Here is a 25,353-nt window from a genome sequence, read left to right as displayed (position 1 = left end):
CATTGTAATCCATAAGCTGTACTTTGGAAATTTATATTCATTAAATAAAAGTTAAAAAAAAAGGGGGGGAACAATTACATTGAAAATTAAGACAATTTACCTGAAAAGGTGAAGATGGTGCTGTTCTATGTTTGGGACTGTAAGAAGAGAAGAATCTTTTAGCCACCGACCCTGGACCACCATCTGAACCAGATTGGTGATATTCAGGGCAGTCACCAGCCAGCCCTGGTTTGCAGCCACATCCAGCATTGCCTGCATAGGGAAAGCATCCACGTTACAAGACTAACAAGACTATCATAGCACTTGCCCTCTCCACTGGGAATCTGATGTTAGCTTTAACAAGAAACAAACAGAAACCAAGCATTACCTCTCTAAATGACGATTCATCTAAATAGAAACCAGAAAATGAGCTGAAGTTGTATTGAAGGGGAAAACCAAATCTCTCAAAGCATTTATTATATATTACTTCTTACAAATGGCCAAATAGTAAACTATTTTCATGCAGCAATGATGGTTAGCCCACATTGGTACCCAATAAGAAAGCTAAGATTAAAAATTCAATGTACCTTTATGAGCAAATACTTATACAACTCACTGTATCAAGAGCATTATCAGCTGCATGTAAAGAATACATCCCATGTTTCTTCCAAATTTAAAATCAATAATGGTAAGGAGATGGAAGGTTTTCTTGCCAAAAATGTATTTTCTCCAAAGATCAGGCTAACGCTAGAGCCCTAGTTTTCATGACAATCATACACCACACACTAGCAAAGGGGCAACTGCCAGCAGTGCATGTGGCAGGATGAGAAGCTATTCATATTAGCCTATACATTTAATCTAATGTTTTATGGACAAACAAAAGGCTGCATTTGCTTAAGGCAAAACTAAACAGTGAAATCTTATTTAAACAAAGGCGAAGTTTACACAGGCAAAGCTATTTCAATTAAATTAGATTCTGGAAAATGCCGACTTAAAGACACATAAGTTAATATCATGATCTTAGGCAGCTATTTTATATAGTTGTAGGATTGTACTCTCTCCCTTTGGAGAATGAAGATATGAAGGTAAGAAATTAGATGAACTGGGAAAAATGCTTAAAATTATACGTTAATATTTCACTAAGAGTAGAGATTTATAAAATGTAAATATTCTACAAGTAATTTTTAAAATTTAAATTTATTTAAAAATTTTATTTGTCTTGCTTATTTGAAAGGCATAGTTAAAGAGGGAGAGAGATATGGAGATAGATAGATAGATAGATAGATAGATAGATAGATAGATAAAGAAAGTAAGAGAGGTATCTTCCATCTGCTGGTTCACTCCCCAAATGGCTGCATGGCCAGCTGGGGCTGGGCCAGCCTGAAGCCAGGGGCCTGGAACTCCACCCAGGCTTTTCACATAGGTAGCACAGGCCCAAGCACTTGGACATCTTCTGCTGCCTTCTTGGTGTACCAGCAGGGAGCTGGACTGGAAGTGGAACAGCTGGGACTTTTGAACTGACAGTCATATGGGATGCCAGAGTTGCAGGCAGAGGCTTAACCTGCTGTGCTACAACACCAACCCTACTAGTCAGTTTTTAGAAATAATTTTTAAGAGCTATATAATGTTACTAAAGCTGACTTGCCATATTACTTAGTACTATTGATGCAGATATGTTCTCCTTCTTAGCTTTGATTTTTATACTCTGTGTTATCTAATGGTTATTTTTAAGACAAAGTAAAATAGTCCAAAAGACCAAACCAATCTATGATCTTTTTGTATACATTACAGGGAAATGGATCAGAGTTTTTGGATATCATGATTAGCGTGGTGAAATGGCCAGACTGATCTTTAGCAGTATTAGCTTACTGGTTATGCATCATAAAACTTGAATTTGGAATAACAGATATATTTATATTTATGTGTATATATGAATGTGTGTACATATTTGAAGACATGTATGTAAATCCAGAGAAAAACAGGTTATAGTTCTCCTTTCCCCCTGAAGAGCAGAATAATGCTCTTTTTCTTTGAAGTATGTGGGCCAAGGAGGTCATGAAAAATGCTACTCAGAGACAAGAAGAAAAAAAGAGAAAAAGAAAAGGTTTAGTCACAACTCCTGAGTGCTGCTAAGCTAAAAGGAAAAGAGGAATGAATAATTATACCTAACACAGTATCATGATGATGTTAGAGCTTGTAATGTGGAGTAATTATGGCAATTCTACTTGTGCTTTCACATTACAACTTGACTGGAAACAAATTCCAGACCAAAAGCTCACATGTTCGAAGAGTGGGATGTATGAACCATATGTTTTTAACTTTGAAGTTTTCATGAAGAAGTTGAAAGATTTCATAAAATTTATGAGAGTTCTCCATGATTTTTCATTGTATGATCCAGATGTGAAAATGTAAAAAAAAAAAAATGCAAAGTAAGTGCTTACTTGAAGTAAATGAAAAGCCCTATCATGAACTGAAAACTATAATTTATCTTGTTTTAATTTAGAGAAGAGGCAGGTGGGGGAGATCAAGAACTTGAGAGGGTAAAGGGTTCTGTGGCTACCCAAATGCAGTGAACCAAATGCTGCTACACATCTTTGCTCAATCAAAGCTGTGATCCCTCTACCCCACTGCTTTAGTGTAGTCCCTCCCAATCTCTCACCTGGAACAGCATAATCATTTCTTTATTTGCATCTCATCTAACTATCAATCAATCTGTACTTTATATTCTTATTACCAAATGAGTTTTTAAAACAGGAAAACTCACTATGCCATTCTTCCGCTTAATTTTCTTCAATGTCGACACTGTGCAGAGGGCAAAAACCAGTCATTCTGAGATGACAGTCCACATCCTGTGACCCATCTAGTCCTTGCTCTGTACTGTCACCTTCAGGTCTGTACTCTTACAGCAATACAAAATTACTGGGCTTTTCTTGAGTTTACTCTTGCTCTTAAAATATTTTACAAATACTGTTCATTCTACCTCCCTCATCCATCTGGGGCATTCCTATTCATCTTTCAACTCTAGCACAAATGCTATTTATACTGTGACGATTCCATGCTTCTTCCAGATGGATACAGATACTTCTTTTCCTATGCTTCCGCTGCTCTTGATGTACCCTCTACTATTATCTTTTTCTAGGTCTTTGTTTTCACTTTTTTTTTTTTTTTATTAAAGTCAGAGTTATAGTGAGAGAGGTAAAGACAGAGAGAAACTCTTTGATCTGCTGGTTCACTCCTCAAATGGCTACAACAGCCAAGTCTGGGTCAGGCTGAAGCCAAGGGTCAGGAGCTTCATCTGGGTCTCCCACATGCGTGCAGGGGCCCAAGCACTTAGGACATCTTCTGCTGCCTTCCCAGGTACATCACAGGGGAGCTAGATCGGAAGTGGAGCAGCCAGGACTAAAACAGGCGCCCACATGGGATGCCGGCACTGCAGGCAGAGGCTTAACCTGCTATGCCATAGCGCTGGCTCTAATCACATCTGTTCTTTAAACTATGGAAAGAATCTGGAATTATTTTTGTAAATCTAGCCCTAAGCACAATGAACTCAAGAAATATTTATTTACTAAAGAAAATAGATAAAAACTGAATTACAATGTTTATAATAGCATGCTGCCTAATTTATTGCACAGTATATGAGAAAATACACAACCTTTGATATCAGAAAGACAGGTGTTTGAATCCTAATTTTGTCCCATTTACAATAGATAAATCTGGGGGGAATCGTACGATGTACACTGCCTGCAACACAGTAGATACTAATAAACAGACGAGTACTTTCAAGTTCTATAAATGAGATGAAAAGAACATCCTAACAACCCTTTCTTTCTAACATGGATTTCCTTTGGCCCTTTTGGTATCAAGTCCAACTCTGGATAGTATGAGGGCCTTGAGCGACAGGGCATGTAAGACTGGGAGTAAATGTATGGGATGGGCAGAATAGTTCATTAGGAGAGGTGTGCAGTTACAAGAAAGTGAGAGGATAAGGCCAAAGACAGATCCTGCAGCTCAGGTCAAACTGGAGAATGTCAGGCTGTTTCTCAGTTTGAGTATGTAAACCCATGCTACTGTTCAGAGGTACAAAGCTGACAGGGGCTAAGGTCAAGGAATTGGCCAGGAAAATGGGCTTGAGGGTTCTGGCAGTTGGCACTGACCAACACCTGTGTATGACTGAGCCTAGGATTGGCTCCCTGTGTGTCACTATCTTTTACAGTAATCTTCTGGCAGGTGGGGACTAAGTTGACATAGACTCCTCCCTAGATCCGGGCTGGCTTTGGTTTACAGCTTAAGAACATGGCTGAGTTTCCCTAAGTCACTGCACAGTCCTTTACAAAAATCTATTACTCAATAAAAAAAAGACTGCTTTAGAACAATGAGGAGAAACAATCCTGGACACTCTTTAGCATGAGAGCATTAACATTAGGCAAATATTTAATCCCACTTTTCCTGTCATCCACCTTCCACACTACACTTTAGACAAAACTAGAAAGATTGAGAATGTAAGGGGAAAATGCATGAGGGTTGACTCTGCATGAGGCTGTCATTGGTATCACTAAGGTGACACCAATTTCAACTGATTGCTGACTCAGAATCCATCATCATCTCCACCGTGGCAGAATGGAAATATGATTTCTAGCACTGTATTCATTTGTAAAACCACACTACAACTAAGACCTTACCATAATTAACAGAAACAGTAAGGCTTTCATTTATTGAAGACAGGATGGAAACGAGGCGATGAGTCTGGCTTTAAACACATTTTAACTGAGAGGCTACTCTGAGGCCAGGTGAGAGATTCAGGTGATTATGTAAGTAGCTGTCATACTTATTATTTAGGGAATAATGACAAGGAAACATCTGAACTGGTTCAGTACAGATGCAATTTTTTTTTCTTTTTTCTGGAGTATGCTTGATCCACCATTGGTTGGCTCTGCAGATGTTATAACAACAAATCTGGAGGGCTGGCTAACACTTTTAGATGAAGTATGAGTTCATTTCCACCGGAAACTGCACTGAACAGGGGGTGCTGTATTAGAAAGAGACAGCCAGAGTGTTGAGTCTTGTGCCTCTGACTGAACTTTCACCACTGGTATTTGTTTTCCCATCTGAGAAATCAAGTTTGATTAGGTGCTTCTGGAGGCTTCTATTTACCGTGAACTTTAATCTTCCAGTACCAACATATTCATACTCTATGATTATTTCTGTAAAGTTTACTTTGTGTCTTCTCAGGTGGACTGCAACTTCCTTGAGGTCAGGGGTAGCAGAGACTAAGCACAAAATAAGCTGCACAGAGAAAGGCTGTCCTGGGGTCAGAGGAAGAAGAGGTTTTTGACACTGCTGTGTGTGGGCAAGGTCTGGCAGAGAAGAGGTGCTGGTCACTGAAGACCTCTCACAGTCAACAGACAGAGAAGCTGGGAGAAGGGAAATTGATAGCACCCATACTGAAGGGTCACAATCACCTCAGGCTGAGGTGATGTCTTAGAGTAGGCAAGTTTGGGGTGCATGTGATTATGATGTTAAAAGTCATCTGATGAAGCCACTATGATGGAGGTGAAAAGGGAGAGCTGAATAATATGAACTGCGGTTGGAGGAAGGTAGGGAAGTAGATTTAGAGTTCTGAAGACAGCTGAAAAGGAAGTCGTAGGGACACTGGCAGTAAAACACAACCTGTACAGAAGAAGCAGGAGTCTGAGAAGGAAGTGACTGAGACCCCCAAGGAGATTGGCTTTGTTTTTTTATGGAAAGAAACATTATTTTATTCCCCCCAATTTATTTTTATTTTTATTTTTTAAAAAAACAGATTCAATACAGTTCATAGATACAATTCTAAAAAAATAATGATTCTCTTTTCTGCCTTCCTTTTCCTCGCCCTCTTTTGCTTCTTTCTTCCCTCCCCCTACCCCAGTTGGGGAAGAAAGAATTAGCCAACTCAGGAGTTCCAAAGGAAATGGTGAAATGAAGGTAGTGTGTGTGTCTTGCCTGTATCTGAGACAGTAAGAGAGGGGAGAGGAGGGGAAGGAGTGAGAGGAGGATAGTGAAAGACTCAAAGACCAAAAACAGAGACACATGTAATATGAATCTGAGATCTCATCCTTATAGGGAAAACCCAAGAACATCCAAATATATGGCTTTACGCAAAGGCAAGACAAAACAAAATAGCAACAACAAAACCAAAACCAAACAAAAATACAAAGAAAAGCCCAAAATAGAGTTAGAATTTAGAAAACGGACAACCTTCTAAAATGAAATGTACTGGGGGGTGAGACATGCATTATGACTTGGGTGTACCTCGTTTTTGATGTTTGTTCTTAACCAATTTCTAGAATTCTTTTGCACACTAGGTTTGTTCAAATTCCACCACATTTTCACAGCTGTGTAGCTATCTCTGCAAAGCACAGATTTACCCAAGTCTACAGATATATTTCTTCTACATTTGAAGACCAATCTTAAAAAACCTAACACTTTAAGCTTGATTTCTTTCCCTATATACTTTATATCAACAATGTAAATTTCATACAATTATTGTGAAAAGCCCCAAAGAGTAATATAGTTAGATAATCATGTGTAGACAGCATGCACATAATTGATGAAAATATTTATACAGTAGTAAAGACATTATAAAACTCTCTGACAAATAGCTCTCATTTAATTGTTAACAATATCATTCGGATCTGGCTAAAAAGCCCAAGAGAGTATTTCAGGCATGGAAAGCCAAGACACTGTGGCAAAAAAAAAAAAAAAAAAAAAAAAAAAAAAAAGACCTAAATGAAAGATCTCTGTGAGTGAGAGCTCAGCGGAAAGAATGGGCCATCAAAGAAGGAGGTACCTTTCTCTGAAGGGAGGAGAGAACTTCCACTTTGACTATGACCCTGTTGGAATAAGATCAAAGTCACTGAACTCAAAAGGCTTCCATAGCCTTGGCAGCTCATGACAAGAGCCTTGGGTGATTACTGACGTCATAAATAAGAGTGTCAATTGTTAAATCAACAACAGGAGTCACTGTGCACTTACTCCCCAAGTAGGATCTCTGTCCTTAATGTGTTGTACAATGTGAATTAACGGTATTACTAGTACTCAAACAGTACTTTATACTTTGTGTTTCTGTGTGGGTGCAAACTGTTGAAATCTTTACTTAGTATATACTAAATTGATCTTCCATACATAAAGATAATTGAAAAAGAATCTTGATGTGAATGGGATGGGAGAGGGAGTGGGAGATGGGATGGCTGCAGGTAGGAGGGAGGTTATGGGGGGGGAAAGCTGCTATAATCCAAAAGTTGTACTTTGGAAATTTATACTTATTAAATAAAAGTTAAAAAAAATATCAAGTATGAGGCAAGCAGAAGTACTTTCCACAGCTATGTGAGGTGGATTATGTCTGTCCTTTTTTCCCTACATGGCAGAAAAATACAAATAGTAGACAGAATTATTAGGTACTTAATTATTATCTCTATGAATGAATTTCATCACTAAGATTTTTGATTTGTATTTATTTATTTACATTTTTACTTGAAAGGCAAAGAAACAGAGATCTTACAACACCTGATTCACTCCTCAAGTGCCCACTGCTGGGGCTGGGCAAAGCCACAGCCGGGAGCCTGGGACTCAATCTGGGTGTCCTAAATGGAGACAGGAGAGATCCAACTACTGGTGCACATTAGCAGGGTGCTGGAATCTCAAGTAGAGCTGGGACTCAAATCTACGCACTTTGATATGGGAGGTTGGTGTCCTTGACAGCATCTTAACTGTTGTTCCCCTCAATATAAGTTTTGAAAATCTACAATTGAAAAGGAATTTAATCTATAATTGATTGTTACTATGTATCAAGATTTATTTTTCTTGCATTTACCATTTGAAACACAACTGAATTCTGGATTTAAATAATCCAAGGATATCATAGGAACACTGAGCACTGCGATTAAGTTAAATCTAATCAACTTCATTGCAAGCAAAGAGAATCACTGACCTTAACCTCTAAAAAGAAAAAAAAAAAGATATCACTGAATGTACATAATAAAGTATGTTAATAGGTGGATAATTTGATCTAGCCCTAAGATCCATTAGTTTCAACTTTCCCCTAAAATCTAAACTTCAGCTTAAAAATCTGTCAATTTAATCTTCAGTGTCAGGTAGGGTGGGAAGTGTCAGTATGTTCCTAAATATGTAAATATGAAATACATGAAACTTGTATACCTTAAATAAAATACAAAAAAAATAATAAAAAGAGTGGCTGTAGGTTATACATAAAGATCCAGACACAGACTTTGGCCTATTTCTCCCCTTCTTAGCATCTACAGACTTGTATCCTTTCTTCTTTCTTCTTTATCCTTCTTCCTCTTCAAAGAAACTTTTCTCCTTTCCCTACATCACCTCAGACTCACCTTAACTATCTACTGATAGTATGGGAATTAAAACAAGCGCATGAAAATAAGATCACAAAGGTAGAAACAGCAGATACTGTTGCTATGTAATACACTATTATCAGAGTTGAAAAGAAATAGATCCTTTTAGCCTTGAATGAGAAAAAATGGCATTTATTTATAAAGATCAGGTTATTCATGGAATGTCATGAGAATGTAACATACTATGAAAAGATCAAAAACAAAGAACATCTGAGAAACTGTCATAGTCAAGAGGCACCTAAGGAGACATGAGGACTAAATAAAATTAATGTGGGGGCAGGTGTTGTGGCACAGTGAGTTAAGGTCTGCTAGGGCAGCCTACAACTCAAACTGGAGTTCTTCAGTCAAGTCCTGGCTACTCTGTGCTTCCAATCCAGCTTCCTGCTAATGCACCTGGGAGGAAGTGGATGATGACAAGTGCTTGGGTTCCTTCTACTCATATGGAAGACTGGGACTGAATTCTTGGCTCCTAGCTTTGGCCTGGTGCAGGCCCTGCTGTTGCAGCCACTGGGGAGTGGAATCAGCACATGAGAGATCTCTTTGTCCTCTCTCAGTCAATTTGCCTTTTAAAAAAAACTAAAAAAAAAAAAAATAAAGTTAATGTGTTATCATGAATGAGAATCTAGAATAGAAAAAAGGATACTAGGTAAAAATTAAAGAGTTCTGTGCAACTATGGAATTTTATAATAAGCCTGCAAGTTAATAACAATCAATATTGGTTTATTAATTCTAACAAATGTATATTACTTCTGTATTTAAGATACTGATTTTAGGGGATTAGTAAGTCTCAGGGTTTTTGGGAACTCCGTGCTATCTTTGAAATTTTTGTGGAAATATGAAAGTATTTACAAATAAGAAGTTTGTTTGAAGAAGAAAATCTCTGGAAATTCATCCCAGCAGCTTGTTAAGACATTAGTTGCTAGACATCTGCTAGAAAATGCGCTATTTAATTCAAGAGTTCCCAGAAGTTTTACAATGATGGGAAAGCCTGGAAAAAAAAAAGCTTGCTTGACAGAAAGGCACACTCCTTTAAAAGTTCAGGTCAGTTGCAAGTAATGACACAATATTTTGTCAATAATGAAAACGCTGTAAGTACATTTATGAGAATCCTTTTCAACAGCAACAGTTGTTCATGGTAACTTTCTCCTGAACTTTTACCCCCAGAAGGTTAGCATTCAGGAAGCTCAGCTGCTGTCTAACAAACTTAATTAATCAAAAAGTCATTTCCGAGCTGTAACTATGAGTAAAAGCGCTTCAAGTGTGCTAGCAAGCCTACAAGTTAATCAAAATGCTAATGCAGTACAAATTAAAGTTGTGATTAACATTTCACAGTAGCTGCTTAAGTGAATTGATCACACAAATGGGTTAAGCATTACTCATTTCCTACAGCCCCAACCGGGAAAAGGGTTGTTATGTGGGTATGAGGAGAGGAGCTGGGGGTAGAAGGATCCTTCATAATGGCGTCATATCATCAATAAACCATCACCAATTGTCATACAAAGCTTACAGGTAAAGTTACCCAGGAGGAAACAGTCTTCTAAATTATATTATAGTCCTTGAATGGAGATTGCTTGTAAACCCACAAGAGTAAGTAAAGGTGTTTAACACCTCAAAATCCACACATTTGTGTTAGTTTTGGAAATGCAAAATACATGAGCTCTGTGTTGCTTTCCCAGTGGGGAATGTGCTTTGTTTTACGTGGTGTATTGAGCATTGTACTGTGGAGTTAAACTGTTGCTTTGGCCACCTACAACTATGATGGCCATAGTGTCAATCTTTTGCATTTGGAAGAGTAATTACACAGAATTAAGATCATTCAGAATTATTTGTTTTTAAATAGGTGTCTATTAATTCAACTCTATCAGACTTCTATGGCAAGATATGAACTCCTGGCAGTCTGGCCAGGAAAGCAGCTTGAATCAGACTTCACTCTGATCTCTATGAATTTGGTAATGTCACACTGTTTGTAACAAGTACATTCATTTGTTGGTAGACAATTCAGATTTGGCAGAAAATCTTAAAAATATTGTGAGACTCCGTACACTATAAATTTCCCTTTTCAATATTCTATTAAAGAACCAGAAAGGAAAAAGTGAAATATTTATTCCATTCACCTACAACATACTAAGATGTACATATGCCAAGCATTGTGCTCTAGTCACCTTAACAGCTGGTGACATTACAGCTACTGATAAGCTTCTAGGACATCCTGGATAACACAAAGCCTCCAAATGTATGCTCATATTATTAATATTCCTTGAAACAAACCTATAAAAAGATGTATACATCCAATCCACCTACCTTTGCCTCGAAATGATTTGAAGAAACATTCTGAAGCCAACTGTGGTACATTACCTACTTAAAGATAATATTTTTATTTGGTCAAATTGTAAGCATTAAAAATTTTTGAAAGGATTCTATTAAGAATAAAAAGTAGACTTTATCATTTTTTTATGAAAAACATTTCTTATAATTATTGGATTAAGGATTTGACCAAATACTTCTTTTCATAAACTCAATAATACCTGGACTATACCACTGCTAAGTGCAGTTGATATTGTAATTCTCAGGAATGCTTATTTAAATGAGCTTGACATTATTCAATACATGCCTAACCTATGGAGCTTGTGCTTAGTGCATCCTGAGGTAAACACTCCTTGAAGGTTATGTTAGCTTTGCTCATGGCAGTTCTACCTCTTGGCATCACCAAACATTTCTATGCTTTTTAATTTACCTCAAACAGGAATTATTTGTTAACAGAAACAGAGAACCAGTTTATAGTTATGGTACCTTCCATTTAAAAGAATTTTTTTCTTATCTCATTTTTTAATTTTCTCAGACTAATATATGTATACATATGTACATACACATAGCTCTAACTTTTTTTTATATGACAAACAGAGACAGATAAAATTTCTATCTGTCGGCTTACTCCACAAATAGTTGAGGCTGGGCTGGGCTGAATCCACAAGCCAGGAACTCGGTCATCGTTTCTAAAGATTAAGTAGGAACTCAATGACTTGAGCCGTGACTGCTCATTAATAGAAAGCTTAAGAGCTGGGTACTGAACCCAGGCATTCCATATGAGATATGGGCACCTTAACTGGCACCTTTTTTATTTTAAATACTTATTTATTTGAAAGACTGAGTTAGAGAGAGAGGTCTTCCACTTGTTGATTAATTCCCTGAATGGCCACAACAGCAAGAGCTGGGCTGATTCAAAGCCAGGAGCCAGAGGCTTCTTCTGTTTCTCCCATGCTCCTGTGCTATCGTCTACTGATTTCCCAGACCATTAGCAGGGAGTTGGATCAGAAGTGGGCAGTTGAACTGGTACTCACATGGGGTGCTGATGCCACAGAGAAGGCTTCACCTACTACAGCACAATGCTGGCCCCCTTAACTGTCATCTTAACCACTAGACCAAATCGCTGCCCCCCACCCCCCCACCTTAAACCTTTCAGTTAACATACTTTAAAAGACAGATTGAAGATGAAATGTTGTGTTTTTAGAATAACTGTGGGTTATAGGAGAAACATAATATTAGTTATGTGAAATGGAATATGCTTCAGTTTATCAGAAGTTGTTACAGAGATAAATAGGTAAAATTATTGTTTGAAGTTAAGGTGAAAGAACAATTCCACTAATAAACTTTTAAATATATATATAGATTTTTATGTATTTATTTATTTGAGAGGTAGAGTTACAGACAATGAGAGGGAGAGACAGAGAGAAAGGTCTCCCTTCCGTTGGTTCACTCCCCAAATGGCCAAAGGGCCGTAGCTGCGCCGATCTGAAGCCAGGAGCCATATGCTTCTTCCCAGTCTCCCATGCGGGTGCACGGGCCCAAGGACTTGGGCCATTTTCTACTGCTTTCCCAGGCCATAGCAGAGAGCTGTTTTGGAAGAGGGGCAGCCAGGACTAGAACAGGAGCTTGTATGGGATGCTGGTGCTGCAGGTGGAGGACTAACCTACTGTGCCATGGCGCTGGCCCCTCCACCAATAAAGTTTTTTTTTTTTTTTACTTTATTTTTTGTGAGAATTTTTAAAGGTGGAGAATAACACCCCTTGAAAATATAATCCAATAAAGACTAAGAGGAGAAACTTGAGAACCATAAGTACACCAATAAACTTTTAAAGATTTGTTTTTGTGAATTTAGGAAGCTTCTCTGAATGGAGGATGGTATACCAGTCCAATTCATACACTTTCCCACCCCCTTCCTCTATTTAGGCAGTTGATTAAAGTTATTTTTTGGTAGCACCTTTATGACAACTGATAAAGTCTATTTTGACATTAGTTTGAGTTATGAATGAGTTGTATGTTATCTCATGTGTGAAAGAGAAGAAGGGCTGGAAACTCAGTAGTTAAAAAATACTTGACATTAAGCAAAATGATATAAAATAAGTGCTCCTATACTATAATTAGATGCAAGAATTTAGGAAACAAGGACAACTTACCCAGAAGAACACAGCTGCCTAAATGCTTTCCTTTCAGACACTGACTCAAAAATATTTTCAAGGCAGCTGTCCTGGTTTACCTTTGCCTATTTCCATTCAGGCAACGGAACGCGGAACGTGAACAGTCTGTATTATCATGTGCCGTGGCAGGATAACAGATCTCTGCACTCACCATCAACTGCAGAGACACCTGCTATCTTTAGGGTAATTAGTTGTCCCATATCTTGGTGGCAAGAAACTTCTGAGATTGCCTATTGCTACTAGTTGTTTCAAGTTTTCCAAAATAGAAGAGGTTGCATCCAGGGGAGCCCCATCAGTGGTGGTGGTGCTAAGACACTGAAGGAAGCTGAGAACCTAACTTAAGCAGAGAGTCAAACTTAAAATAAAAGAAACATAAAATGCATGTACGTGTGTGTTTATAAATCTATGCAGAAGCTGTTCTTGTGTGGATACACTTTTTATTATATGGTAATATTACATAATTATGAAAGCATTCCTCCTTCCTTTCTGGCTGTGTCAGCAATCTGATTTTTTCTCCTATTATTTTCAATTATTATAGCTTTATGGGAGAATGTGATGAAGCAAATGATTACTTCTTTGGTCTTTGCAGCATAACATAAAAACTTTAGAAGGATCATAAACTGTTGATACAAAAATACAAACACAATATCAACTGGACACTGTAGAGTGGTATAATAAAGCAGTTACAATATTCAATCATATTAACAAGCCCCTCTTAGAAAACGGTTAAAGTAATTATAGGCAGACTGTTGAAAAGGGAACCAGAGTAATTAAAAGGAGGTGATTTGAGTATACAGTGAGAAGGAGGGATTAATTAAAAATTTTTATTCATGGTCTAGTGGGAATTCTTGATTAAAAAGAAAACAGAAATTCCTATGAAGTTCTCACATTTTAAAATAAATTCTCACTAGACCATGAGTACAATTTTTAAATCCATCTTTATAAGACAGAGCCTGGTACATAGAAGGCCCTCAATGAATGATCAACATTACCCGCACTGTTATGATGGGCTGCCTTGTTCTTGGTGGGGGGGCAGGGTGTGCAGGGGGGGCGCACAGTTTGCCAAATATTCTGTTATAATTTGGCATAAAAAATACTTGAATTTCAATTTCAATTTGGAAGCATATGTTTCTCGAGAGCTTTCTAATCAGTGTACAGTCACATTTCTCTCTGTTCTCTTTTCATGAACTAACATCATTATCTTGTAGTCTTTAGGGTGCTGATGCAAAAGTCCTTCATGATAAATTTTAAAAAACACAGACTGTATGATTACAATTTTAGTTGTACTGACCAATACAGGCTACAGTCCTGATAACTTTAGCTGGTGGGTAAGGTAAATCTGACCCCTACTATTCTGGAAGGAAACTTTCAGCAACTTGTCAGTACAACTAAAATTGTAATCATACAGTCTGGCAGTTTTCAGCTCACTGAGTGAGCCACGGTTTCCCCTTTTACACTGAACGTCGGAAAGCTCAGTTTCTGTAGATATCCTACTGGAGGTAGAAGGGTACCCAACTCATAAACCTGTATTTTGATATTATTTTCTCAGTATTCTTGTATTTAAGATATTTAAAATTTAAATGAAGGTGATTCTAACTTAAACAACTGTGGCACTTAGAAATGAACAGAGATATTAGAGCAGGAATAAGAATCCTAGAATTTCCACTTGGTTTCAGTGGGGACTGCCTAAACAAATCACCCTCAGCAGAGTTACTTAAACTTCTCTGAACATCTGCTTCTTTTTCCCTTGATTAGCAAAGGATGTGTGTGGCAGAGAGCTACTCAAAACACTAGCCACTTACCATCAGTTCTGAAACTAGTAATAATATTATTTGTAAATTTCGCATGAAGGCTAACAAAAAGGTTTTCTTTGGTATATTCAGTTCAGAAAGGATGTTGCCTCATTTGCTACATTTCACAAATATAAGACTTTGAAGTCAAGAAGACTTCAAAGGGGAAAGAGCACAGGCAAACAACTTCATAATTATACAGTTTACAAATCAAATTGAGATAAGTGGTTTTTACTTTTATTTTTGTTGGGAGAGAGAGAAATGGAAATGTTTAGAGTGGTAAAATATAACAAAGAACCATGACAAAAGCATGTCAAAGTGAAAACACCACAAATGGGCTTGACACCTAATTTGAAATGGGACAGAAGAAGCAAGGGCAGGTTGTACTATGCATTCTGACTTCAAGATACTACCACCAAGACTGTTTTTCTTTGGTGAAAGATTACCCAGATTATAAGTAGGCAAGACTACAGTTTTCCTAATCTAAATCATGGCTCAAATAGAAAGTATGCATCTATAAAATAAAAGGAATACAAATTTGAGTGTTAAATTACTATGATAAAGGGAATAAAATAACTACTAAGAGTGAGTACTCTAAGATGGATCTTTTGAGTTCTCAAATTGTTACCTATTTTAAAAACTGTATTTGATTTATTTTATAGAGAAAGCGAGGAGGAAGATGGGAGGGAGGGAGGGAGGGGGAGGGAGAAAGAAAGAAAAACACACACACACACACACACACAGTTTCCTGTCTCCCACCTACTGGTTAACTCTGAATGCCTTAGTGGCTGGGGCTGAGCCAGGCAGAAGCCAGGAGCCAGGAATCCAACCTGGTCTCCCATGAGAGTGGCAGGGACCCAGCTTTTTGAGCCATCGCCTGCTGCTTCCCAGAGTGCCCATTAACAGGAAGCTGGATTTGGGAGTGGAGTTAGGACTCGGTCCCAGGCACTCTGTATGGGATGTGGGTATACCAAGCAACATCTAAGCCACTGTGACAAATGTCCACCCCTGTTGTTTACAACCATCGACTAACAAACACCCTACTCTTTTGTGAGGTGCTATTTTCACTCAAACACCTGAGGCTAGACTAAGGTCTTACACCAGATTGGCAATAAAGGAGAACTGATAGGACTGGTGGCATTAAGTGCCATCCACAGACCACAACATCATTGTGGTGTCCCATGAGAGAAGTACAGTTTTTAATCAGCCTTCAGGACTGTGGCTTGGAAAATTGCTTGAACCAATGTTTTCTGAGCCTAATAGAATTCACATATAAGATTAAATAACAGAACACAAAAATCAGAATAGCCAACGAGTAATAGAGAATTTTATCAACTCTAATTTTTCTCTGAAAGTTTTCCATGGACAACTTTAATATTCTTTCACCCTCTGGGCTTGTTTCCCTTTATCACAACCTTGCAAAGAAATTATAGGAATGAGAGTATTTAGGATATAAGGCTGGTTGTCATCTCTCTCTCTTTTTAAAGATTTACTTATTTGAAAGGCAATGAAACATGGTGGGGGTGGGGGAGAGAGAGAGAAATTTTCCATCCAGTGGTTCACTCCCCAAATGACTGCAATGGCTAGGGCTGGGCCAGACAGAAACCATGAGTGAGGAGCTTCTTCTGGGTCTCCCACGAGGTTGCAGGAACCCAAGCACTTCAGCCATCTTTCTGCTGATTTCTCAGGAGCATTAGCATGAAGCAAGTTTGGAAGTTGAACAGCCAGGACTCAAACCAGTGCTTATAGGGATACCAGTACAGCAGATGGAGGCTTATTCCTCTACACCATAGCGCCATCCCCCTGTTGTCATCTCTTTGAAATCAAGTTTCTTTCTAGGTGGTTCTGAAAAGTTAAGTCGAACCTTTCAAATGGTTAAAATTAATGCTTACAACTTATAATAGAAGAAAATTGCACACACAAATGCCTAGCAATGGGGGACTCATTAAACAATTATGTCTTGTAAGAAGGAATATGGTGTAGCCATTACAAAGTTCTGTTTCATTTGATGTGATAAAATATTAAAATTAAAAAGTTGTAAAAGAAGAAAAAGAGCAAATGTATACGTATAAAAGTGTACAAATAAAAAGCCTCCAAAGACAAAAAGAGAACTGAATATAAACTATTGCTCTAGTTAGACATTTGCTTTTTTTTAGGAGTAAGGGTTAGTAGTAGTGAAACAACATCATGAATATTCTAAGATCGAGGATAAAGGAAACTATATTTTTATTAATGACAACCAGGTATATTACAGGTAAAAAGGGTTAAGTTAAAAAAAGGAGGGGGGAGACTAAAATGAATCCTTTGATATTGGACTGAAATTTGAGATACCAGAATTATAAACATAGTCTTTTCCATACACACAGAGTCAAACAGATCTACAAACAGACATGGATGTCCATGTATGTATGCATGGTCTGGAAGCAAAGACACCCAAGTAGAGATGGCGTGTAGTAAGCCCTCAGATTTCAGTGCTGAATATCATTGCCTAACAAAAAGGAATTAAGGCTTTTTGGAAAAACTGCTGATTTTAGACATGGTGCCAAGAAAGTACAAGCTGCTAGAATGTAAGCAACACTGAGGGCATGTCAAAAAGATTCAGCCACAAGCCTGACAGGCTCTGCATGGTTGACTCTGGGACAAAAGAGAAAATGACAGCAGTGTGTTTTACTCAATAGCATGATACAAACATCCGTAAGTCAGTACTTCCATAACTAAATAATCTAATAAAGCAAAAAAAAAAAAAAAGGGGGAGAAGGGAAAATTCTTCTTTATAGTATAATTCCAGGAATGTTGGAAATAGAAAGTCACAACAGTAATCACTGTTTCAGAAAAACAGCATTATTGCATGTTGACAATATAGGAGAGTATGACAAGACACAACATATTAACATAGCCTCAACACACCTCCCACAAAACACTTACTAATTACAAAAGAAATAAAAGTGACTATGACTATCACAGGAAAAGCAGAAAGATACAACCTCAAATGCATACTTAACATTATCAGTAATGGGCAGATCCATGACATAAGCTTCCTGGTATGACATACTATGAGGACAAACTATCATCACTGTTGTACTCTGGCCAAAAACAGGGAACTTGAATGTAATCATATGGAAACATCACCCAACTCCAAACTGTGGGGCAACTCTACAAAATAACTGGTCCATACTTTTCAAAAGTGCCAAGAAAGACAAGGAAACTAAGGAGGCAGGATCACTAAATGTAATGTGGGATTCTGGAACATGAAAAGGACATAATAGGATAAAATTCATATTGATAAAATTTGAATGAGATATGCAGATAATCAATAGGACTGGATCAGTCCTGAGGTAAGACATTAACATTAGAAGAAGCTAAGTGAACGGTATACAACAATTTCATTATAGTATTTTACAAATGTTTTATACTTGTCTAATTATTTTGAAATGCAAATTTGACAAAAATTAAACTCATTGAAAAAACAAAAGCACCTCATTCTTGGGATTGAAGATACACTAACCATTTAATTTTAATATGTTTTTCCAAACTATCAACAACAAATTCTACTAGTTTGATAATTAAAGAATGAACTATTTCTCTTTAGATGCTATTTAGAGAGATCAGAAATATTCAAGAAATATAAATATCATCCCATAAAGCTGTATATAAAATATCTAATAGGAGCTAAAAGTACCTGATGGTAAATTTAGACACCCACTCCTTTGGGGCTTGCTTTATTATTATGCTTTTGAGTCATTATTGACTGAGTGCTGAAAATGAAAGTAGCTATGAGTTAATCATATGTAAGTAATATGCAAAAACTAATTTCTCCTGCAACTTCTATCCAACTCTTTCTTATGTCAGGGTTCATTAACATTAACAAGTCAGTGCTTGAAGGGAAAAAAAAAAAGCTACAGGAAACACAAATTGAGTATCCAGAGCCATAGCTAAGGATTTAGGAACTTTAACCTTTGTTTGTAAAGTGTGACTAATAAGGAGTGGTAAATCATCTTTCTAGAGAGGTAAACCATGTGTTAGTTACAAAAGGGTGTCAAAAAAATTTATGTGTTTATTATAGCCTTACTTCCTCTCCTTTCTAATTTTGGGTAGCTGATGCCTACTGTATTTTATAAAACATTTTGAGTTTTTAAAGTAAAAAAAATTGTGAATTTTTAAAATAAAAATACTACAGGTTCACTTGAAAACATTCAAATCATTTAGAAATGCACGAAGAAGCAGCTAAAAATCACAGGAAATCCAGCTGCCCACAGAGGATACTATTAATCTTCTGGTAGAGTTATTCTGCATATTTTCTCTAGCGATAAGGATACTTCACAAAGTATGTGGAAAATGGAGTTAAAACGGAATTTTATTTTGCTGCAAAATATTTTTGAAATTGTACATATGAAGAGTCTTCAAAAAGTCCATGGAAAATGTGTATTATGAAAAAAAAGTAAGGATTTCAAAACATTTTACACTAAAATAAACATATAATCCATTTCCCATGAACTTTCATGTATGTTATCTTATGGATATAAACTACCTATATGGATATAAATGTGGAATTCATAGATGAAATTCTAATATTTTACAGTGCTCAATAATAGGATACTTAGGTTATTTCCAAGGCTTTACATTTCAAGTAATGTCATAATGCATGCCCTTGGTACACTTATCTTTATGGATAGACTTACTCTACCACTAAAAACATTTTAAGTCTTCTGAAAATTCTTAGAGTTACTTTTCATTATAGAAATGGCTAAAAAAGGTATAATGTAGAAAATCAAGACCCCTCATAGCTCAGCCCTATAGTACACGTGTACTTCTGCCATCAAAACTCATTTCCCTGTAAATGGCAGCTCTATCCTCCCAGCTTCTCTGGAAAAAAGTGTTGGAATTTTCTTTAGTTCTTTGTTTTCTCTGAAAACCCTTGGCCAATCCATTATCAGATCCTGTTAGTATTCCTTAAAAAAAATATATTTAGGATTCAACCAATACTCATTAACTTGATCCACACTAACCTGGGCCAGCTACTATCATTATTGTTTAGCTCTACAGCATTTGAGGTATAAACACATTAGTGATAAAGTTTCAGATTCCACATTGTAACTAAGCTTCAAGAAATACACTTGTCATGTTTTATGGCATCAAAGAATACTCACAAATATAAAATGGCAATCAAAACACTATTCTCTTCAATTAAAAATATAATAGACACTTTGTGTTGATTGTAAAATGAAATATTTGGGGAAACTTCAAAAAGTTCATGGAAAAATAAAATTAAAAGATATGTTTATTTTGGTACAAAATTTTTAAGCACATGTCAAGTTTTTTCATAATACATATTTGCTATGAATTAAAACTATTTAGTTATTTGAAAGGCAGAGAGAGATACAGATTGAAAGACAGAGAATTCTCTTCCATTGTATTATTCCTCAAATGTTTGTAACAGCTAGGGCTGAAAACAGGAACGAGGAATGAGTTCCAGGTTTCCCATAAGGGTGGCAGGAATATAATTACTTGAGCCATTCTAGGGTCTTGCATTAGCGAGAAGCTGGAGTTACGAGCCAGAGCTGGGTATCAGGTTCTCTGTATTAACCAGCATCCTAACCACTAGGTTAAATCCTTGCTTTCTCTATGAACTTTTTGAAGAATTCTTGTATGCATGGATTTCACAATTTTTTCAACAAGATAAACTTATAGTTTCATTAATTTTCCATGAAAATTATGAAGCACTTATATACCCCTATTAAGCTGGATATTAGAGTTCTTAAAATGTAAAACAATGCCATTTTTTTCAATTTTTTTGTTTTGGAAAATATTTTTCATGAAAAATTATATTTATGTGAACATGTAACAAGCCTACTACTGATATTATAAAAAAGTGATTAAATTTTAAAAAATTAATGTTTTGATTAATATGGAAAATATTGATAGATATAACTGATATAGCCATTAATGAGCCAGTGTTCTTAGTAAAATCCAAAATCCTTACCACAGTTTACTGACCCAATTTTATCTACATCTGGCCTCACTTCCAACCATATCCTTCCATCTTTTATAGAATGGTTTCTACATCTTCCTTAAATATTACAAGTAACTCCTTACAACACAGCCTTTGCACTTGACTGTGTTTATGCTCAGGATATACCCATCCACAAACCCATGGCATCATTCTCTTCCTTTAATCCTTTTTTAACTATTATCTTATCAGTGAGATAATCCCTAAAAACTACATAAAAATAGCACAACACAGAACCCTCTATCTTGCTCTACATTTCATTTACCATGCTTGAATACTTTTTAAAAATAGCACTTATTTTAAAATGTATACTTGTCAGCCTTCCCTAGCTTGGCTCAAAGTCCATAACAGCAGAGAATTTTCTGTCTTGTTCAGTGCCTTGAAAAGTACTTGACACATACTGTTTTCCTTGAATGAATGACTAAAATGGTCATCTTATTTCATTTACATTCGCTTTTCCTTTGGAAATTTTTATTTGGTTCACTAGGTATTTCTCTACAATGACACAATAATTTTTAAAATTCTAGAACACATTATCATAAAGTAGGATAGAAAACGATAGAAATTATAGGAGACAATGCAGGTATAAGAAATGATTTTCATACCTGACATACTCTGAGAGCTTGGTCCAACACTGTTTTGGTATCAGTGTCATAATCTGGGCAGGGCAGCATGGCTCGGCTGAGATGTGCTTGAAGCAGCAGATGTGCTTTGGTGTGTGGGCTGTCAAATGAATGAGGATTTAACTCAATGGGAAGACATTTTGCCAGTTCACTATTCATATGATCTTCATTGTGTCTTACTGGCAAATCTGTGTATTCTTCTGCATCCTGAAAAAAATCCACATACCTATTAGTTATAAACATGTGTGAGTTTATGTGCTATATCAAAGGTATAATAATTAATGCACTTCTTAGCTTTAACTATTGATGTTTATTTCAAGTACAGTTTAGAAAAACCACAATATTAAGCATATCCCTTAGAAATCTGTTTTGTTCCATGTTATCATTAATACATAAGTAAAAGCTGGTAAGGTACAATATATCTAAAATTCATGGATATTCTTTTGCATTTACACAGTCAACAAAAATACCAGAGAACCTTCTAGACTTCACACCATTCTATAACGGTGAGGCTACTGCAGTGGACCAGAAATTGAGAGCCTATCAGAGAAGATAAGACAAATTCTATAAAGTATAATTTAATGGTATGGCAGATATAGAGAAATGAAGACAGTATTAGGGATGGCGCTTTGGAAAAGTCATGTTTCAGTTAGGATCTAGAAGAAGAATGGAAGAAATAAGGTAAAGCTGGAGAAAGGGGTGCAGACAGGAGAGGCAAAGTGAGAAAATGGTGATGAGAGGGACCATTAAGAATTTTAGCAAATTATTACATTAATCAACTTATTCTGGAATATGTTCTGCAAAATCTTGTGCTTTGATTTTTCATCTTAGGTTTAGTAAGGTTTAGTAGTGAAAAGTAGCTTCCATGATGCTAGTCAATAAGGACCTCTAACTGAATCAATTAAACAGAACTAGACATATCTATTTAAAAAGTCTGATGTACTTTGTTTGATAGGATTTGATTTAGTAGTAGGAACTGGATTTATCCTCCTTTTGTAGTCAACTCCCTCCCTATTCCCCAACCCCCCCCCAAAAAAAAAAAAAAAAAAACATGAACCAATGTTCTTCAAATGAACACAAGACTATGAAAGAGTGATCCATGAGATACAGAAAAGCAATTAAGTAACTCCTATTATTGCCTCAGTTTTCTACATGGAGTTTCCAGGTTGTGATGCAGACAGGGGGGATTCAAGTGGACATTGAAGACTTCCTGAATTAAGGAAATGAAACTCAAAGTGTACAGAGATGAAAGCAGCTGAAGTTTATACAACAGGGTACCAAAGGAGGACACTGCACAGGAAGAAGAAGGGGTAGGGGGAAGAAAGAGAAGGAAAGAGGGAGAACACTCCAGAGATCTGACTGCAAAGGAGCCTCCTTGAATTTTCAGCACAGGACTGAATAGTGGTGGCATGTGAAGAGACTATCCAAAGTTGGGGAAAGAATAATATAAAAGAATTATAGTGAACAGCATCTAGCACTCACACAGTACCAGGTATGATGGTGCTTCTTCCCCCCATTCAAATCAGAATTCACAGGGTATAGGGTAGTGAAGGAAAATCTTGTCTAAGCAGTAGAGAACAATTAGCTCAACAATGAGTGCTACTCTGGGCCAACGTAACATATGATAAAAGCAAGACATAAAATGGTCAATTAGCTTCAAAGTAATTAAGATTTCCAGAGCAAAGCTCAAGATGATTTACGCAAATAAAAAATACACAGCACTCAAGAAAAAAGATGAAATTCACAACGTCTGGCATTCAATTAATGATTCTAGCTTTGAAAAAAGCGGGAAAACAGGATCAATAATGAGGAGACTAAACAGTGCCTGGAAACTGACCTAGAACTGACTAGGTTCTTAGAATTAGCAGGCAAGGCCATTGAAAGTTATTGCCAACTGTATTCTTTATGATGAAAATGTTAAGGATAATGAATCAAATTTCTAGAGATAAAAACTACGATGTTTGAGATGAAAACTATACTGGGTTTTATTAACAGAAGAATACACATTGAAGAAGAAAATATTAACAAGCTTAAAGCCATCAACAAAAACTATTAAAGATGAAAGAGAGAGAAAAGAATTTTAAAGATGACATAGCATCACTGAGTTGTGACGCAACTGCAAGTGGTGTGATGAACACTGGGGGAAGAAGGGCATAAAATATTTGAAGAAATAATGGTTGGGAAATTGCAATTTGATGCAAATTATAGATATAGAGACTTAAGAATTTCAATCAACTTCAAAGAAAAATAAAGAAAACTACATCATCATGATTCAGCATTGAATTATTCCATATTACTGATAAAGAGAAAATATGAAAAGCAACCAGAAGAAAAATTCATTAGATACAAAAAACAAAGATAAGCAGTGTAACAGATTTGTCATCAGAAAATATGCAGAAAGATAACAGTGGGAACAGCATCTTTTTCAATGTACTAAAAGATAAAAACAAAGATCTGCAGTATAGAAGGATTTTCAGTCATACAAGAGCTGAAATAATGCAGCAGACCTGCATTAAAAAAGTGTTAAAGGATGTTATTTGACAGGAGATAAATGATACCTCATTAAAATATGGATCTACAAAAAAGAAAGAAGAGCACTGGAAATGGTAATTGCGTGGACAAATACGAGTATATAAGAATTTACAGTTATTATTTTAATATTAAAGCAAAATAATACACCATGGAGTCTGTAACATATGCAAAAGTGAAAAATACAATACAGTCCCATAATGCCTACTAAGGAAGAAATGGAGGTATAAATGTAAGGTTCTTTTATGACACATATGGAGTAGTAAAATACCAATTGAAGGGAGACTGTGATAGGTTAAAAATAAGTAATGTGACTCCTAAAGTAATGACTACAACAGTAAAACACAATGGCTACAATTAGTAAGTAAACATGAAAAACTAGAAATAATCCAAAACAAGATAAGAAAAAGAGAGAACAAAAGAGGAAAAAAGAAAAAAATGGGTATTAAAAAGTATATTTTCACACCATAATGAAATTAAATTAGTCAAAAAAAATTTCTGAACAGCAAATGGTAAAAGTACACATTTATCCTAGGCATATAAATAATCATTAGGAGCTGGCACTGTGGCATACCAGGTTAAACCTCTGTCTACAGAGCCAGCATCCCACATGGGTACTGGTTGGAGTCCCTGCTAACTCTATTTCCAATCTAGCTCTCTGCTAATGTGGCAGGGAAAGCAATGGGAGGTGGCCCAAGGGTTTGGGCCCCTGCACCTATGTGGGAGACCCAAAAGAAGCTAATGGCTCCTAACTTCGGATTGGCCCAGCTACAGCTGTTGCAGCCATTTTGGGGGAGTGAACCGGTGGATAGAAGATCTCTTATCTTTCCCTCTCTAACTCTCCCTCTTTTTGTAACTGTGCCTTTCAAATATCTAAAATAAATCTTTAAAGAAATCACATTAAATGTAAATGGTCTAAATAGCTTTAAGTGACACATTGTCTGCATCATGAAGCATGACAACTCTATAATGCCAATATAAAACACACACGTACACACGTTTCATATACCTGTCTCTATATATTTGTATATAGATATATAAAGACAAACCCATTAAAAGTGAAAGTATAGGAAAAGATACATTATGTTAGCACTAGTCAAAAGAAAAGTGGAATGATAACATAAACTTCAGACATAATAGATTCCAGCAAAGAATAATATCAAGGATAAAGATGGCTCTTTCATAATGATAAAGAGATAAACCAATCAACAAGACACAACAGTCTGAAACCATTATGCCCCAAATAACAGTTTTATCTTTCAGAAACTGATAAAATAAATACTTGACTAACATTATTCTCAAAAACATTTACTGAGATACATCATATTCTGGATCACAAAATAAGTTTCAGGTCGTATTCTGACAACAATAGAATTAAATGAGAAGCCAGACAGGTATCTGGAAAACTCCCATATATTTGGAAATAAATAAAACTCCTCTAAGTAACCTATGACTCAAAGAAGAAATGAAAAGAGACATTAGAAATTATTTTCAATTGAAAATAAAAACATCAGAATTTGTGGACTGTCACTAGGGCAGTACTTAGGT

At 36.4% G+C, this 25,353-nt stretch overlaps 1 protein-coding gene across 1 annotated transcript in view; it reads right to left on the bottom strand.

Annotated features, from left to right (window-relative positions):
- ASCC3 (activating signal cointegrator 1 complex subunit 3) overlaps positions 1–25,353 on the bottom strand; it is a 362,528-nt gene that overhangs the window by 8,953 nt on the left and 328,222 nt on the right. Inside the window, exons 37-38 of the mRNA XM_002714874.6 lie at positions 21,259–21,483; positions 101–252 (exon numbers count right to left, since the gene is read on the bottom strand). Coding sequence (XP_002714920.3) covers positions 101–252; positions 21,259–21,483 — 377 coding nt within the window. The remainder of the gene's footprint in view (positions 1–100; positions 253–21,258; positions 21,484–25,353) is intronic.

The sequence above is a fragment of the Oryctolagus cuniculus genome, chromosome 5, assembly GCF_051225735.1.
Source record: "Oryctolagus cuniculus isolate XC-2025 breed Fujian yellow rabbit chromosome 5, ASM5122573v1, whole genome shotgun sequence".
NCBI classification, from domain to species: domain Eukaryota; kingdom Metazoa; phylum Chordata; class Mammalia; order Lagomorpha; family Leporidae; genus Oryctolagus; species Oryctolagus cuniculus.
The sequence above is the reverse complement of the archived record's forward strand: the minus strand, read 5'-3'. Positions and strand labels throughout refer to the sequence as shown.